Source organism: Heterocephalus glaber, unplaced genomic scaffold (genome assembly GCF_053883595.1).
Source record: "Heterocephalus glaber isolate CG9 unplaced genomic scaffold, H.glaber_assembly_v1.0 deba00001555, whole genome shotgun sequence".
Lineage (NCBI taxonomy): Eukaryota > Metazoa > Chordata > Mammalia > Rodentia > Bathyergidae > Heterocephalus > Heterocephalus glaber.
The window spans coordinates 10,906,266-10,926,259 of NW_028258346.1; the positions used below are offsets into that span (position 1 = coordinate 10,906,266).

At 33.0% G+C, this 19,994-nt stretch overlaps 1 protein-coding gene across 6 annotated transcripts in view; it reads right to left on the reverse strand.

Moving 5' to 3' along the window:
- Positions 1-19,994, reverse strand: part of Csmd3 (CUB and Sushi multiple domains 3) — a 1,141,260-nt gene that overhangs the window by 84,066 nt on the left and 1,037,200 nt on the right. For all 6 annotated transcript variants that reach the window (XM_087190703.1, XM_087190702.1, XM_087190706.1 and 3 more), the window contains 5 exons: positions 17,722-17,838; positions 15,645-15,854; positions 13,402-13,590; positions 12,443-12,620; positions 11,441-11,586 (listed from right to left, as the gene is read on the reverse strand). In XM_087190703.1, the coding sequence (XP_087046829.1) occupies positions 11,441-11,586; positions 12,443-12,620; positions 13,402-13,590; positions 15,645-15,854; positions 17,722-17,838 (840 nt within the window). The remainder of the gene's footprint in view (positions 1-11,440; positions 11,587-12,442; positions 12,621-13,401; positions 13,591-15,644; positions 15,855-17,721; positions 17,839-19,994) is intronic.

Below are 19,994 nucleotides of genomic sequence, written 5' to 3' on the forward strand. Positions count from 1 at the left end.
TTTGGTATGATTCTTTTAATTGTTTTGGGAAGATACCCAAAGGTGTCTTGAGGTGGAATCTCAGCATTATTTTCATCTGCATCTCTTGAATGACCAGTGATGTTGAACATTCTTTCATATATTTATTTGCTGCTTTTACTTGTTTTTCTGAGAAATGTCTGTCATTTCAGATGCCCATTTTTGAATCAGGTCTTTATATTTGGGGGGGGGTCTGATTTTTTTTAGTTCTTTGTATATTCTAGATAGCAGACCTTTGTCTGAGGAACAGCTGGTAAAAATTTTTTCCCACATTCTAGGTTGTTTCGTAGCTCTGTTGGTGGTTTATCTTGCAGTGCAAAAGCTTTTTAATAAGATAAGAATCCAGTTGTTGATTCTTTGTGTTAGTTCCCGTGCTATTAAGGATTTGTTCATAAAGTCCTTTCCTATGCCAATGTCTTCAAGAGTTCTACCTAACTTGTCTTCCAGCAAGTTTTAGTGTTTCTGTTTTAATATTTAGATCTTTAATCCACTTCAATTTTGGTTTAGTGCATGGTGAAAGATAGGTGACCCTAATTTTATATGTGCTTCCTCTCTGGACAACCTACAATTTTTTTTTTCAAATATGTTCTCTCTACTTCTTGCTCCTGATTCTTAATGTGGATTTGGCTAAAAGCAGCTAACAATATCCATGACAACTGAACACAACACTTGAACACTGGGCTGCCTTGAAATTCCCCCTGCCAGTTCAATTAGTCTATAGCCCTTAAACTCAGCTTCTTTCAAAGTCTCAGAACATGGGCAAATGTAGAAAACTTTTTTTCTAGAGTACAACATATATTTCCTAGTCCAATTCCCAATGAAATCCTTATTCCCATCTGAAACCTCATAAGCCTCCCCTTTACCCTCACAATCCTGTCAGGATTCTGATCTTCTGAATTCTGACTAAAATTGCTCATCATGCTCTGCTTACATAATATTTTAGGTCTTCTCTACCCCACATCTGCAAACCTTTCCAAATTTTCCCTGCAAACCAATTCCAAAGGCTTCTGAACTCCATGATCTCAATACCAATTTTCTATATTAGTCAGCTTTTCATGTCTTGAACCAAATATCCTAGATACCCAACTTAAAGATAGGTTTATTTGTCTCACAATTTCAGAGGATTGAGTTCATGGTCAGCTGACTCCAAGGTAGAGACAGTAAGGTGAATAGGCAGGGTGGAGCACAGCTGCTTAATTCATGATGGCCAGAAAGCAGAAGACAGAATAAGACAGGAAGGAGCCAGGGGCCAGATACAGTATCTGAAGTCACACCTCCATACCCACTGAGATACACCCAGATGTGTTTGTTACTAATCCTCTGGGTGGCTCTGAAGCCAGTCAAGCTGACAGTGTAGCCTGTCACTATATATGTCTGTATATTTGTCTCTCTATGTTAGGAAAAAGAATTTTACAGAGAAATCAACAGACGTCCAAGCAGAAAAAAAGGTCACTATGGCTGCTTGAGAGAGGGGTAGAGGAGAGGGATAAGGAACAGGTAACTTGGGACTAAATCTAATATGTGTCTTTGGGTCATTTTAGGATCTTATTTATTTTTTAAGAAGGCCATTGAGAAGCCTTCCAGAAGATTTATGTATGAAAATAACGTGGAGTATTTTTTTATTTTTAAAAAATCATTTTTGCTAAAATGGGGGGGGGCAGTCAACAATTGGAAGGGAACAAAAGTAGATGACTAGAGACTATTAAAGAGTCCATATTATGGTATGTCAAGAAATGATGGGCCACAAAATTCTCCAGATGATTTAATATACATTAAATTCAAATCGTTGATTCTGATCTCCAATATCTCTAACTTTATCTAGTTAACCATCTTGCTTACAATTTTGCCTACAGTTTTTAAAAAATGATAGTCCCTGTGCTGTTCTTAAAGCTGAAGAACAGCTGAGACTCCTATTGCCTACGTAGGATAGCATTCTTATCCATTAAAAAATTAAACAACCTATCTTCAATTTTTAATAACAAATTTAGGATAAAGAAAGCTATCTACAATTTAACTCCTACTATGGTCTCTTCTAACACTTAACAAAGATATCAAATGGTTCACAGCTTAACCTTTGGTAACAGGTGTAAAAGTTTATGCTCTATATAATTTTACACCTTGGTTTCTTAAAACCTATGTTTCTATCGCTTTTGTAACTGTGTGCGTGACTTGAGAGTGTCTTCACTGATTTTAGTATCTAAAGTTCAGTCCTTGCGGTTACTCTGCCTCACACCTCTCTATTCTCCTTTTGGCAGTTTTCATAACTGTGAGATAATTATTTATTCATTTACTCTCCTTTTTCTTTCAGTAGAAGACAAGTTCTGAGAAAGCAGAGGCTTTTGCTTATCCTATTAACTGCTAGATTTCCAAAGCCTAATACAATGAGTGCCTAACACAGAGCAACATTCACCAAAGTTTACCAAACATTTGCTGAGTGACTGAGTGCTAGAGAAATGAGAGAACAAATATTTTTAAAGAAAAACAAATATCATTAAAATATATATATAATATATAATATATTATGATATATAATATAATGCTCTAGACTGTACTTTCAAATCCTCATTCTAAAACTGACAAAATGGGAAAAATTGAGAAGGTTGTGTATATTTGTTGCACTTTTCTCATAAACAGTAAATAGTAAAAGAGCAATGACAGTAAGAATTTTATGCCATCTCACTGTGGCTATGATGATCAAATGAGCTGAAATATGAAAGCCCTTGGAAAAGTATCTGGCATATAATGTGAACTATATAAAGGTAATCACTTTTTGTATAACATTGGGATTCCATGCCTTAAAGATATTTGGTGCTTACACATGAATAAGAGTAATTCACAAAATATTAATTCTTTCTGCTTTTCCTTATTTTCACTTCTCATCCATGAAAACCATTTTGCTTTGGCCATCACTAAAGTAATTGTGCATAAAGTTTAGGCCTGTCATCTAAAGGAGGAGGAGGATGTAATAAGGCAATGGTGTAGGGTGTGCTACATCAGATGTCTGTAACTGAAGGCCATAGGGGGGGATGAGGACGGGGATGTAAGTCAGTGGCATCACACATGTCCAGCTGGCATCAGGGTCCTGTGTTCAAACACCAGCAAGAAAAGTGACGAGTTAAATGCTGTGCAGCCCACAACTCTTTCTGAAAAAGTGTTTATCAAACCAATAAATCTCACTGAAGACTACAAACCCTGAAAGTAGTGCTGGTGAGTATTTCTGAACACAAAGCAGCCTGATCTACTACGCACACAGGAAGCAGATGCCTGCTTTCAAATCTTGTGTCTGCTCTTTGCTAGTTCTTTGACCTTAAACAAATTGTTAGGACTCTGGGCTTCACTTTTCACATCTGAAATACAGACATAAGTCTGAGGTTGTGCTAAAATAAGGTAGAGTGCTTAGAATAGGGCCAGACACACATCATTTCGAAGGGAGAGTACATTCTCAGGTGAGTGTCAACATCAGCGACTGCTGTGATGCTGGCTGTGACCTGTACACCCAGAATTTCAATCTGATGTGACTTCCCCATTAAAGTGTCACTCAAAACACCTACACAATCTCCCAGAATGCATCAAGCTATTCACTTTATTTCTAGTCTGATTTCAATCAGATATGCTTTAAAATTCCTAAGATTCTGTATTTTGTCACATTGATGCACATTAAAGTATTATATAAAAGCCATGGGTATTGAAACATGTTTTATAGTTTTGAATGATAAATATTGCACATTCTGTGGTCTTAAAATTCCCATAACAGTGGTCTAGAAGTCATGCTCAAGAAATACTAATAGCTAATGGCATTAAAGCTGTATATATACACTTTGGCTATCTTGAAAGAAAATAAACAGACCTTGTACAAATGTACTCAATCTTGTATAGGTTTGAACTAGAAATTATGTTGGAAACTGAATGTTCTAATTTCTCTATGTGGGGGTGGGTGTGAGGGAGAAGTACCCTAGGGAAGTGAAAGGAGGTAGACAAAGCCACATGTCACACGTTCAGTTATCAGCAAAATTGAAATTAGTATATAAAGTGGTACAAATTTAGAATTATGTCATCCAAATCTTAAACAATGAGTATATATTTTTAGTTTTTATTGGATTGATCTATTTAGAAAAGTTGACAGTTTTTGCAGAGTATTTGCAGAAAAACTGCATACAATGGATATTTATCTTTTCAAAAACATAGTTGATCTAAATTTATGTTGTCTTAAAAATAATCATTTTATTTGATACATCACTCAGCTTTGAAACACAATTTACTCTTTAACATCAACATTAGAACATTGCCTCCTGTGTTTCAGTATCTTTTGAGGATGGCTATTATTTGAAAACTGCCCTGTTTGTTCAAAAGTGCATAGACATCTGCTTCTTGTTCAAAGAAATTTCTTGAAATTGCTTTAGGATTTGATTCTGGCAATATCTTTTTGGTTATTTTTAATTTCCTATTTTCTTTGCAACGACACAGCCAATCCAATTCCAGAAAAGAATAATGCATTTATCTACTTCTATTCAACTGTGCTATTAAAGGCTGCTTCAGAAAAGACAAAACAGAACACTGGCAAATTGCCACTCTTTCTCCAAACCAAAAAAGCACAAGCGCATAACCTTTCTGCCAAATAGGGACACGATTTCCCTAACAGAGGACAAAGATAACATTTTGTGTTGCCCTATAAACTCAGAGCTCTGTGTAAGCCCCAGTGTACTTCAGGTGTATCCACATTAGTATCATAATCTCGTCATTTGAGGAAGATTGAGTGGAGGAAAAGTATTGATAATGCTATGTTCAATTATGTAGTTTTAGTAGTGTTATTGCAAAAGCAATCTAAAATGAATTTAAGCAGTTTCACTTGAAACCAGAGTTAATAGTGTCTCGATAAATGCTATCTCAATTCTAATAAAGAGGAAAAAATAATAAGCAGTTTTTTCAGGTTTGGAGAAAAACCTTCTAGTGCGTTGGTATGAACTAGATACATGCCTGCAAATTTCACTTTTGCACTACAGTTATTTTCAAGTCACCGTGTTTTCTGTCTATATATTGGAGAACATTACTAATCAAGAGCAAAAGTTCGTCTTTGAAGTTAAACACGGGAGAGAAAACATATGGGAAATGAATCCACAAGTTATTTTTAGTATTTCCCTACAGAAGGGATAACAGAAGCTATTGGGAAACAAAACTATTGGGAAATCTCAGAATTAGCATAGAAAAATTATAATATCTATTGACCCTCTCCATATGCAGACTGATAATTGGCTGTATCCTGTGTTAGTACCAAGCCCATTAAAAACTTGAAAGTAATGAGAAACGACCCTTTCTCTACGTGCTTTAGTTACATTTCACATTAATAAGTAACAGGCTATTCACAATGACAATTTGTTCTTTGTCGGCTTCTACTTGCCTCTTCCTGTTCAGTACAAGAGCTTGGTTGATTTTTCTGAGAAGGAATATGCTACACCTACCTTTATGTATCAGTTTAAACTATGTCCAGTTCAGAATTAACAAGAACAAAGCAGCTACTGTCTGCTTTGGAGACAACTGGTAGACCACAGTGATACATCAAACATAAATAATTTTGCTAAAAACTGACATAAGACAAAGTAAATCTATGATCTGTTGGAACAAGAAGAAAAAAAAACAGAACCTTTCTGTAATCTCAATAAAAATGAAAGCTAGAACAACAATATCTTAGTTACTTTTTTCTAGTTGCTGAGACAAAATACCAACATCCAAACTTAAAGGGGAAGGGTTTATTTAGCTCACAGTTTGTAGAGGTTTCAGTCCATAATGGGCTGGCTCCAAGGCAGAGCAGCACATGGCAGAGGGGAGTCGCAGAGAAGAAATGGTTCCTGGCACCCACATGGTAGCAAAAGCAACAAGGAAATCTTTTTTTTTTTTTTTTTGGTACCGGGGATCGAACTCAGGACTTCGAGCTTGCGAGGCAGGCACAGTGCCACTGAGCTAAATCCCCAGCCCAACAAGGGAATCTCAACAGTGTCTTTCTGCCCCCTTTTATCTTATCCAGTCTACTGGGATTAGGGAAGTGCCAAGCCAATTCGTGTACTGGTTTAGTAATCACACAACCTTAATCCCAGCATCACACACTCTAGATTCAGCCACCTCTGAAAAAGCCACCTATGACCACGTGAGGCTTTGGGGAGACATCTAGACACAAGCCATAATAAACATTCTGCCTGTCAAAATGACCATGATTTTTCCATCTGGATGAATATGAATGAATATTGCTTTCTTACCAATTATATATTTATGTTTCATTCTTTCTACCTTTAGAAAAAATATAAAGGTATCCAATCATAAAACTGCTCCAATTTTTGGACAACACCTAACTCAGAAGAACATGATTTGTTCTGAGCTTTTTCCTGAAACCATCTCACACAATTCTGCAAGATGCTACAGGGTCCCTCATAGTGTGTTGTCTCACTCATTATAAATAGCAAATTAACCCAAATTGGTTTAATAAAAATTATGCTCCTCATTGTCTTTAGTTATAGGAGACAGTAAGATATTGTCCAGAATAAAATACTAAATGATACCAATGAATGTATAAATATAACAAAATATCAAAGGATAGTAAGCAATTGTGACTTTCAGTCAGTCAAAACGACCCTTAAGTTATTTAAGAAATAACAAAGAGCATTATTTTTTCCTCATTTACCAGTTTACCAGTATAGATTTTTAGCTCCACCATTTCTTTTTATGTACACACACACACACACACACACACACACACACACACATCACTATGATAGCCCTGCACTCTGGACATCAAACAATAAAATCTTTATGAGTTCAGAGTTCTACACTGAAATACAAAAGAAGGTCAAGTCTTTAGGTTGTGTGAGGCAAAGCAGTCACATAATTAAAAGCAACCATGATTTATATTTTGTATAAAATCTCTCCTCACATCTGCAGCAGTCTTTTTTAGGGTAAAACTTTGCAGAGTTGCATTTAATGTTCTCAAATATGGCATCTATTAAATAAAGGAAACATAACTCTGAGAGATAACTTGAAAGACATTGCAGACCTTTAAACTACATTTCTCAAAAATAATGAGTCATTATATAACTCATTTCTTAACCCTGGAAGAGCTATTAATAGAAAACCATGGGTAGCACATATTACTAAATCATTACAATAATATCCCCTCACTAATGGGAGATACAGTCTTAGATTACCTTAGTGGGTTTTTTGAAACCACAGATGATATGAACCCTTATAAGTACTATAATATGCTATAAATACACATCTATGATAAGATTTAATTTACAAATGAGAGTAAGATTAACAGCATCACTAATAATACAACAAAGAAATTATAATGTACAGTATAGTAATGTTTCCTTAAAGGTAACTGATTATTTATTTCTGAAATTTTCCACTTTGTATTTCTGAACCCAGTGGGCCAAAAGTAAACTGCTGATGAGAAAACCATTTTGTGCTCCTGAGAAAATCTTCTGTAGACAAATTGAGTTTCTCTAATACTCTGATAATAGAAAAATAGGTGCCTGGATAATGAACTTAACCAGCTTAAAATGATACCTTCTGTTTCAAATTAAAAAGATACCATAGTCTCCTGGTTGTTTTGGTTGATATAAGTCAGACTAATGAAATTCATTTTCTCTTGGCAAAGTGACCATCTTGAAAACTGTAAGGAATATACCAAATTGTGATAAACACCCCAATGTAGTTAGGATGTAGATATTGGGAAAGAAAGACACTGGCAAATCTATTCTTCCAAGTTATAATTAGAAGAGGTATTTTTTTAAAAATCAGATGATCATCTTGCTAAAAAGAAAACTTGCTTTAGCTAAAATTTAAGAAAAATTAAGTTGATATAACAAGAAATATATTCAATTTATGCAATAATACCACTGAGGACATTGCTTGTCATTTGGTAAGAACTTAACACATTTAGGTTATTATTATTGTTGTTTATAGTTTTGAAAAAAAATATTTTTTGTATACAGGCAGATCTATTTCTGTTTCTTCTCTATTCTATTTTGGCCAGACCTTTTCATTGGTTCTCTAGCTTTAGGCAGGTTACTTAAACAAAGGTAATAATATTTACCTTATGAAGTTGTTAGAAAATTAACAACAATATAGAGAAGACACCTAGCACAGTGCCCAGCATATTAAATTTTTAGTAAATGGTAGCTATTCCTGTAACAGTCACTGTTGTACAGAGTTACTTTCTGCAAAAATTATGTAGTTGTAAGTATATGCCAAAACAAAACCCACTATTCTGTAAAACTATACACTAATTTTTTAAATGAAATAAAAATGGGTTTGTGTAATTACTTTGATTAGGATCAATTCATTGATTAGGACCGAATTTTGTTATTATTTGCTATAAGCTAACTCTATGTAGACCGTATAGCAGATATCCAGTAAAGCTTTTACTTTTTTTTTTTTTTCCGGTACCAGGGATCAAACTTGGGACCTTGTGCTTGGGAGGCAGATGGCGGAACCACTGAGCTAAATCCCCAGCCCGCAAAGGTTTTACTTTAGGGAACTACAATTATAGCAATTGTAGAGAGATAAAAACATTCCCTGAAATGAAAAAAAAGAATATGATGTCTGAGGTAAAGTGCTTGCCCTATGTTTTTCACTGAATAGATCTTTATTTTGCAAAGCTTTTTGTAAATGTTATTTTGATCATAAAAGTCTTTATGAAGATGATGTTTTATAAAAGGCAGATGGCATGATGGATCACATAATGGAAATAAGTCAGAATGCAGAAGAAAAAACACATATATTTCTTTTCAAACATACATAAAATATATTAATAAATAAAAGCTAAGTGATCAATGTGACCTGAAGAAAATATATTAAAAGATTAAAGAGTCAAATAAACACAATTCCTGAGAAAATCACTTTTGACTTACAGAAGAGAACATAACAAAAAGAATGATTAAATTAATAGGATAATTGACAGGATCCTGAGAGAGTAGACCATTCTAAGTTTAGGTCTACTCCATAGACCTCCGGTTTTAAATAATGAATTATTTGCCTCGTTTACCTGTAAGAAAATATCCAATAATTTGACCAATATTCTGCCACTAAGAAAGCTATTCTGGAATAAAGAATGAGGGAGTAAGATTCAAAGAACTTTATAACAGGATAGCCTTAAATTTGATTTGATGTATTATGTATTCTAGGAAAGATGAGCCAAGAGAAAAACAGTGCTGGAAGAAACCAGGCACCAATTTTTAACACAGACCATGGCTACCAGCCCAACTTTCAAGGTTATATTTAGATTTGGGTAAAATTTCTAGAGATCTTGATTCAAATGTTGGGCTTCAGTAATTGTGACTTTGTATGAAATCTAAAGTAGAAACAAAAATGCAATAGAAAAATCTAAAATGTGATGTAGGGTGTGATAAGGAAACAAACAGTCACCAAATGTCTTCTCTACATTATGCACTGACTCTGAAGTTCATAAAATCTCTTCAACATAATGATCATAATAATAAAAATGATAGTACTTTCAGGGGCTAGCTGTACAAACTTATTAGCACTCCGCATTTCCTGAGTGGCAATTTCATATGGCTTAAAATGATACATACCAGTAGTAAACTAAATTGGATACATATGGTGTCTCGTTTTATCTGTTTGGTGGTCCTATGCTGTTTCACAGCTGAGGAAAGTGGAGACCAAAGGATATCTTGTCCAAAGTCAACTGGAAAAGTGCTAAACAAACACTGGATCTGCTTTATTACTAAGCTATTCCATCTCTTCAAAACTTGACTGAAAACCAAATCCCGAAGTCAAGTAAAACACATTTTAGAATGATAATATTTGTATACATTCACAAATGTCTATGTACTCATAAATACACATTCATAATTGTGTGTATGTATGCATACAGTCTGTCTTCCACACGTTCTCTATATAAATACTCACACATATATACACTGACAACTTTTCCTGAAAATATTTTTGCTTTGAAAAGCCTCCTAAATTTTATAAGAATTTTATACTGCTTATGAGATTGTCTTAGAGGTTTTTATGGTCCCTTAATGAATAGTGTCTTCTTAAAACTTCTTCAGACGGGATACCAGATGATAAATAAAAAATTAGGCAGAGATCCATGAAAATAGAAAGGATACATATTATAATTCAGCAACAAATTTATTTTTGATCGTATGATTATTGTTTGTAAAATTGTGATTGCCTACCAAAGTAATAACGCTATTGTCAGAGCTTTAAAGTGTATTTACAGACTCGAGGGTTCAATGTTCAACTCAACAGAAAGCAAAAGAAGATATTAATAAATAAATATTCAAAAAAGTAGCCTAACTGAATACTCCACTTTCTAATTAGCTGTGATATAGTGCACATTAGCTATGGGGATACTAATGACAAACTACCTAACTGGCTGATAAGTACTTGGATTAAACAAATCACATATTTATAGTCAATTTTCTATTTCTAGATCCAATGTGCTTTAAATGTCCTTGAACATAATCATATTTGACATACCATATTTTTCTTGGAATATAAGCTTTGAGCATGAAATATTTTATTATTTGTTTTACAAAGTTCAAGTTGTATATTACTAGAATGGACAGAGCACAAGTCCATCCTCAGATTTTCATAGTTTTTGCAAATTTAATTTAGTAAATTATTGGGGAAATAGTCATAGCATTAGAATAAAGATTCTACCTCTATATAAAGTAGAATGTATTTTTATGAGATAGATTTTAAAAAGAAATGGGTATAGTCATTATAAATAACACTTTTTTATTTATAATGGACTGAAATTAAAATAAGGTAAAATAAACACCTCGGGGAAACCCCCTGAATATCATTTCAAAAAGTTACTATTATGAAGATTTGACCAAGAACAATTTAAGTAAAGAAATAAAATTGAGACTCCATAAATTATTCCACTGGAATAAAAGTTATGAAGGTAATGATTTGAAAGTCACTTGAAAAATCTGAGAATCTCAAGTAGATACAGTTTTGAAAGAAGAGTACAGATGAATAAGTAATGTGATACAAAGTATAAAGATATTGGATGCTGATTTTAGAAAGACTCGCAGCAGGTGGAATAGATTAAAGGTTTTGTATAGAAAAATCTAGATGTCTTCAAATTATATGCAATAAAATATGAACAGCTGGTTCTGTTTTATTGGTTTCCTTGTAAAAATGATTATTTTCACTCAGTAATTACTGATGGATTTATTTCCTAGATGCATTTCCTCACATTTCAATGTTCCTAAAATATTAAGAAGAGGTCATTCCTTGCAAGTAAATCCATTTGAAATGCTAAATTTACAGTGAGGATCATTGTGTCAAGTTTCAATACCTTTCAATCACTGGTTAAACATATGGTCTATTCACTCTTTTTCCAGAGCAGTCTAAACAATACACAGTGAAATAAAAACACTTAGATAATACCCACCATGATAACTGAGCACAAAAAAGCCACTTGTTGTGAAATCACTGTGGAATTTTATGAGGATCTGATTGGAAGTGCTGTACACGGATTCCAAAGCAGTATTGCCACTGAACTGCCCAATCTGAGGGGAATTTTGGTCTGGTCCATCCCTGTTGGGGAGAAAGAGGAGAGATTGAGAATAATTCATGGAGAATTCTGCACCAAGTTTAAAGAATATACTTGTATTATAATGTTAATAATAAAGATCCAGTGGATAAAATAATCAGTGAGTGACAGATCATATTGGAGTACTTTTTGACTACATATGTGATAATGCATTTTAAAATATAAAGTATGAAAATAGCTCACATCTACACCTAAATAAAAAGCATCTGCATTCATTGTAATGAATACATTGTCTTTTATTTTTGACCAAAACTCAGATTCTCTAAAATGTTTTGGGTTTGTTCCCCTTTTATTTTTCTCAGCAACATTCTCAGGAATCCTACATTGCTAAAGTTAGACTCTTATAACTCAAGATAGTAGTTCTATTGTCCAATTGCCAATGATCAATTCAGGGATTTTCTTCATATTTTTGAATGAATATGTTTTAATTCATAATACAATTATATAATTTTACAATTAATTATTATGACAGAAGTCAGTAGATTTATTAAATAAGTCTGATTTGAATATAAGCTCTTAAATTTCACCAGGTTTAGTAGATAGGTAGTCTAATCTTAATTTACTGTGATAATTGCTTGTTTTAACATATCAGTAATACCTTTACACAACCGTTTCACCTATGGAGCTTTTGTTTTACAATGGATAGCTACTTCATATGGTAATAAGCCAAAATCTATTTCTCTTGTTTGTCTTGTTCTGCAAAACTCATATGTCACCCTCAGTTACACCAATTCAAATAGCAGATGGCAATTTGTAAGAGAGGACTGTGATATATTTTCCTTCCTTCCTCGGTTCACTCATATATCGTTGAATCAATCAACAACAATGGTCCTAGCTTACCATACAGTAATGAAATCATAGATTGGTTCTGTTTGAAGGACAGTAAAATTGATGTAGATTCCATTCCCCGGAGGTACTCCCACAAGCCAAAAGCAATCTTGAAAGTTTGGATATTCATCAGGGTATCCAGGAGAATAAATAGTGCCATTCATTGCAGTTATATTCCCACCACAAAGAGCTATGGGAAAAAGATACAAAATAAAATGCTAATAACAATGAATCAACAATGCAGAAAAAGGCAAACATTCCATACACTTAAGGGATATAAAATGCATCTGTGATGCATATTTATGTCAGTTGAGGTATATAAAATGAAACTGACAAAAATGAGCAAATTATAGTCTTTTCTGTATTTTTCTTTATGAGGTATGCTAATTCTTTACCATTAATGATCACAAGAATGATAAATTTCTTTGTCCTTTCTTTTTTGAATGCATTATATCAATGCACACATTGTTTATTTTTTATCTCATATCATGAATATGTATCTATAAGCCCTTATAAGAGGTTCAAGATCTTTTTGATTAAAAGGGTTTTCTAGAGAAAAGTACTCAAATTCAGTAGTAGTTTATAGGTTACTGGTTCATAATAATGACTTAAATAGACACACACACACACACATACACACACACGCACACACCATACCATCACCACCACCACCCATACACACAGAAGAAAATCTCAAAATTAGTGACAAATTTTATGTTCATTACCAATGGGGAAGCACAAGATTCCTGCCATTAGTGGTAAAATGAGTTATTCAATATGGAGCTACTATTTTTTCACTACTATGGAGCTACTATTTTTTCTTTTAATAATTCAACTGAAAGATGAATTTCAATATTTTAAATGTATATTTAATATACTATTGGAAGAGGAAAACAAGGGAGAATGTCGACACAAGAATTATTAAACATGAATGATACCACCTAAAAGATAGCTTCAATGTAGAAGCATACCTTCACACCTTGGAAGTGGATGATTCCAATTACGACTGACTCCGTGAAGGCACGTGAGAGCTGAATTTCCTATTAAGGTGTATCCTGGGAAACATTCGAACGAAATGGTCTGACCCACAGTGAAATCATTGCCAATTACAAAACCATTTCGAAATGGGCGTGGATCGGGACAGCTTTGCAATTGATAGGCTAGGAAAAAAAGAGAGAGAGAATTTCTTTTTTGAATTTCACAGAGCACAGATGGCTACTATTTGTAGCTTACAAACTGATGTGACATTGCTTGCAGATAGGTATAAGTAATAATTCAAGTTTATGATAAACACTGTTAATGATGGCATGATATGAAATCATGACTACAATTGTATATTTGAAATGTTAATACAATTCATAAAAATGCATAAGTTTCTTTATGCACTTGTACAATCTATCTGCATCTGAAACCTGAACAAAAATGTAAAGTCCTCTTACAGTCACAGTTTTAATCATATTCTTATTCTCTTAAGTAGAATGCAATTGCTTCTTGGTTATGTTCCAAGCACACAAGAAAAGCTAATCATATGTACAAGCCTAATTCTGAGGCTTTTTAACTTTTAAAAATATTTTTCTCTAAAAGAAACAAATCACAATGCATCTCTGTTAAGTTTATCCAAAGAAGAATTAATTTAATAAAATAAAGTAGTAGGGAAAAAATCCTTCTAGATAACTGAAAATAAACTTTGCATTTCAATTATTTTGATGTTGTTGGCACTATCATATATGTATGCACATATTTCCATAGAAGGGTTCGCTTAATTGCATACTATACCATTTTCTGAAAAATCAACACAAAAATGGTAACTTTATAGAGCTATATAAATTATTCAGTTTCTTTAAAGGCATTAATTCAATTATAAAAATAAAATAGTTTTAAGATTCAATATGATTCACAAATGCTATCTAATCATTATTGTTATACCTTATGGCCCAAGTCAACAATACTATGTCAGTAACAAGACAAAAAATTTTAGATCTTTTATATTTTTGTTATGTCAATAATGACTTGTTTTTTAAAGAATACGATAACTGAAAAATGTAGAATAAATAACATTCCAATTCTAGTCCCACAGCCTTCAAGCTGTGTTATTTTGAAGGAAAATGAGAGTAGGAAAAGGAAAATGGAGCCGGGTTCAGAGTGAATATTAAAGAGCTTGGTGTAGGCTGTTTACGCTTCTAGGAAGCAGCCCAGTACAGTTCTGAGACATCCAGCAGCAAAAGAGAGAATCTCGGTTACCATTTGTTTTGAAAATAGGGTATGGCTAATTCCACAGTGAGAGCCAGCAGAGAGTATTTCCAGTTTACAAATAAGATGCGGGGTTCTTACTCTTATGGACACTTGACATACATCAGTGAACAACAAAATGCCCTCGCTTTTAGGGAGTTCACAGCCGAAATTACCAACTACCATGGCATCCTTTAATAATTAAGTAGGGATGTAACAAAATTTCAAGTTATTTTGATCAATTTTTGTCAGTGGAACTATACTTCATAAAATACATTCATAATTCAATTTTAACAGAACTTTTATAATCAGAAATAATATAATAGCAACAGTTAAACTTTACTATTATTTGCAAATTACATAATCTGAGTATACACATTACAAGTATTTTATCATATAAAATTCAAAATGACTTGCCTGGGTACAATTATGCTAATGACGAAATGATGGCCAAGCCCTGTGCCACATTAGACTAAATAGGGAGAATCAGCATTTAAGGTTCACCCTACCTCAGTCCAAAACCTATGGTCAAAAGGAATATCTCACTTAGTGTCATGCGGCAGTTTCATGTGGGAAAGGTTTAATATAATAAGATTATCAAAGTTATTTTTGTTTCATATTTTCCTGGCAGTAGAACAAAATCAAGGAGTGTCATTATCATCATATAAAGTAAAATAAAATAATTTTTCATACAATAAAATAATATATAAATATCCTTTTACTATTCAGTTTGATATAAAAACAAAGATGTATCTTTGAATCCAGTTTGCTTTGCTTATTGTCTTTCCTTGATTAATCTCTGTAATGACTTAAGACTAATGCAATCTTCTTTCATGGTTAGTATCATTCTAAAGATTCAGAAAACATTTGCCTGTGAGTTTCACTGTGTATTTTTAACAGAATACAGAAAATACTTATACATAGTTAAAGATTTCTAATCGCAGACGGAGGTCAAATGCACTTACACATTTAAGAATTCTCTTACCTTGGTATACAATGTGAAAGCCCTGTTTGTTCTGTGAATAGTCACTGTGGAAATACAAACTGGTTTCATGGGTTGTGCTGAAAAGGGAAGATGGTATTTGGGGACCACTAAGCCGACCAATGACAGTACTCATTTCCGATGATCCACTTCTTACTTCCAGGTAATCGTGTATGGTTTCTGTAGAAAAATTGACAAACTGGAGATGTACACCTAAAAGAGAAAAAATAAAATTAATAATACTTTACTTTTTACCAAATCTCACACACACACGCACACACACACACACACACACACACACAATCACTGCACTTAGTGTATTTCCACTTTGGTCAGAAATATACTCTCAAGTTCTGGGTCATGAGATTGCGGTCTACCCAGGATTATTAGCTGTATTAAGCTTTGTCAGAGACTCTACTCATTTTAGTCTTCTGAGATTTAATGAATAAGTCTGCCCTCAGTCTAGCACACCTTGGTAACCATGTACCAACTCACATGATCTAAAAAGCTGGTAAAAATAAAATTTCAGTGACAGTAGATGAGAAGATTTTATTACATGCAACAGTAATGCATGAACATACTGGGAGTTTTATTATTAGAATTAGAAAGTAGTATATCTCAATGTGTATTTAAATCTAACACTAGAATATCTGTATCTGTTCTATTTTGCAAATGTAAAAATTATTTCTTTATGAAAAACTAAGATGAATTTATTAGATTACTAGAAAATGATTTACTATTGCTCATGGAGATAAGAAAAGAGTCGCAAAAGCAAGTATACATGAAATTTGTGTTGATTTGGTAGTTATGTATGTCTAAAGCAGGCTATTTCCATATACATCTGCTATATTCCAACAATCTGAAAATTAGATAGATCCAAAGAAAGCGAAATCAGTTCATTAAAGAGATATGTGAACTCTCATGTTCATTGCAACATTATTTACAATAGCCAAGTTAGGGAACAACCTAAGTGTCTATCAATAGATGAACAGATTAAGAAAATATGGTCTATACCAGTGAGGGCGAACCTTTTAGAAACAGAGTGTCTAAACTGCAACCCAAAACCCATTTATTTATTGCAAAGTGCCAACACTGCAATTAAACCTGAATACTGAGGTTTCAGTTTAAAAAAAAACTTCTCTACATTAACATCTTTAGTCTTAAAAGAAAAACACAATAACAGAGCTTTCAAGGTACAAATGGCTTTTTATTGAAAGGAAAGTCTGCATTTGGTGTGCTTTTGCACACTTAATATGATCTCTGCTGTTGTATTCACGCTGAAAAGTTGTCAAACCTTGGTGAGTGTGCTGACAGAAAGGGCTCTGTGTGCCTGCCACGGCAATGTGAGCCACAGGCTCGGCACCATTGGTTTGTATTTATATAGACTATTCAGCCTTTAAAAAGGAAGAAGATCTTATTATTTTTGACAACATGAATGAGCCTATAGGATATCATGTCAAGTGAAATAAGCCAGGCATGAAAAGACAAATACTGTGTGATCTCACTTATATGTGGAATCTAAACGAGGCGAATTCACAGAAACAGAGATTAGAATACTGCTAGCAGGAGATGAGGAAAGAGAGGTGGATTGGGTGATGCTCCTCAGAATACATGAAATTTCACTTAGGAAGAATCAACTTAAGAGATTCTAGTTAATTACAAGGTGACTATAGTTAATTACAAGGAATTGTGTCCTTACAAATTGCTAAGATATTTTAAATGTCTTCACAACAAAAAGTGGTATGTGAGGTGATACATGTAAATTCCAAATAGTGTACATATTTCAAAACTTCATGTTCTGTAAACACATTCAATTATTTGTCAATTAAAAGTAATAAATAAATAAATAAGAAAAAATAAAATACTCACAAAGTTTCAGTTATCTCAGTACACCAAGTGAAATACATGTAGCTTAAGCAAATGTTATTCACATTTTATTATTCAATTTAGATAATTATATGTGTTTCCAAACTAAAGTGTACTTGGCAAGCATTTTATAATTTCTTAGGAGATGCTGATATTTTTTCAGAATGTATTAATAAGTAATGAATGCTCTTTCATGTGTTTACAATATACATACCAAATCCTATGGGCAACTTTATTGTCCACGTGCAATCCAAACTGCTGGGGTAGTTTCCGGGAAAGCCAGGACTGAGGATCACACCACTGAAATCTGACATACCACCACCACACTGAGCTGTGAAACAATACATGGCCCATGTAAGCCATGGCAGTGGAATCATTTGCTATACTAAAAAACATTAAAATCATTTAAAATCTGTATTAAGCCTCTGAGTTAGAAAAGTTTTACATAAATGTGAATATTGTCACACTCATTCACCATACACTGGTAATGAAGTATATTTGGTTGGCATACATTTTCTAAAATAGCACAAAACACATCACATATTCTCAGAACAAAAGTTCAAGTTAAAAAATAAATTACTGCCCTACAAGTAACAGCTCATGTGCAGTGAATACAAAGACAGCACGGCCTTTTACAGAGTGGGTGGTTTATGTCTCGTTCTGAAGTATTTCTAGTAATGTTTTGAGTCATTCCAAAGATGATATAATTTAGAATAAAATCAACTTTTAACTCACTCTTCAGCTCTAAGTACAATATTCCAGAGGGAATCATTTTCACAATTTTCCTTACTTTTCCTTTTTTTGTAAGAAAGTTCAATAAAAACCTTGAAGGAAAACATTGATTTCCATTGGTAATACATAAAGGATTTATATGTTATATATGATATATGGCCTTATTTTATTCTAAAATAATAGAGAAGTAAAAAAAGTAAAGGGATGCACATATACTGAAAACTTAAGCAGACTTTATAAACATGTTTGTTTTGGAATCTCTATTTTACAGGTTATCTATGGATAAATGAAAAAAAATTTAAGAGCAGAAAGTTACTCAGTTTATTTTTTAACATTAAACATTTAATATATATCAAAGAGCAGTCATATTTTAGAAGCTCATTCTTTCTTCTAAATGTATATAAATTTTATTTTATTATACAAAAAGTATAGATGTACATCCATTAGATGTTGGGTAAAGAATCAAATTTTATAACTGCATCAAATTTAAATTTTTTCTGTATAGAACACTCATTTGCAATTTCAGTCATTTATTTTGTTTTAATAGTAATACATCATTTATTTCTTTTTAAGAATAGTAGCAGATAGATACCCAATTTGTAGGTTATATAACACAAATTCAATAGGAATTTTATCAATGTTCTATACAATATGCCATAACAAGTTTGACAGCTGTTATTTAATGGGATGATTGAATAAATCATGGCTCAAGCCGATTTTAATAATATATAATATATAAAATGTTGATTTAATATTAGAATCAATATGCATATGGAAATTTCTTTCAAATCTGTGACAACTATCAAGCTCTAAAAATACACATATACCTCTCCATTTTTTGAAATCTCAGCTCATCTATCCTTAAACCAAAAGAATTTTCAACATATAGATGCTACTAAAGTTCACCAATTATTTTTCTAAAATTTCATTGTCCACATATGCTCATCACAAAACCTGATAATAAATTAATTGTAATAAATAATTATGTCAACCTATTAAAGTTCACCAATTATTTTTCTAAACTTCCAATATCCACATATATTCATCACAAAACTGATAATTAATTATAATAAATAATTTTATCACCCAAATATATCTTTAAACTTTTTATCAAGACTATATTTATAGGTTTATTTTGGCTGTCTTCTGAAATCTGGGCACAAGACAAAGACCAGCTTTTATTTCTTGTATTCACAATTTCAAATCTTTGAGCTGCTCTTTTTCCTTCATCTTCTGCTACTTTCCATCTTTCTACATGATCTGAATATGCTATTCTCTGACTTACATATTCCTACCACAAATGAAATCCCTAAATCCCAGGAGGAAGAAGGGAAAAATTCAGAGTTAACCGGCAATGAAGAGGGAAGAAAAAGAATGACAACTCATGCAAATTGTATAAACAATGCTAAAAAATGCATCTGCCTTCTGCTCTTGGTTCATTTCTATTTCCTGGGTGTCTGTAAGCTCACCTATTCCTTGAAAGACAGTTCTATAGGTGTTACCAGTGAGTTCCAAGTACATTATTTTGTGCCCTGTTATATTCTTTGTATTAAGAACTTGACCATAAATTAGTCCTCCAAGATAATATCATCTTCAGTTTTCCCCTTATTCATCTCTAACATCTAAAGTCTCATATGAATTTTCCATCCATCCAACAAAATAGCTGACAGATTGCTTATTTTCCAGTTCACAAGTCTGCAACCTCGTTACCTGATGACCAGGGTTTAACTCACTCTCTAAACCCAGCCCACTGCC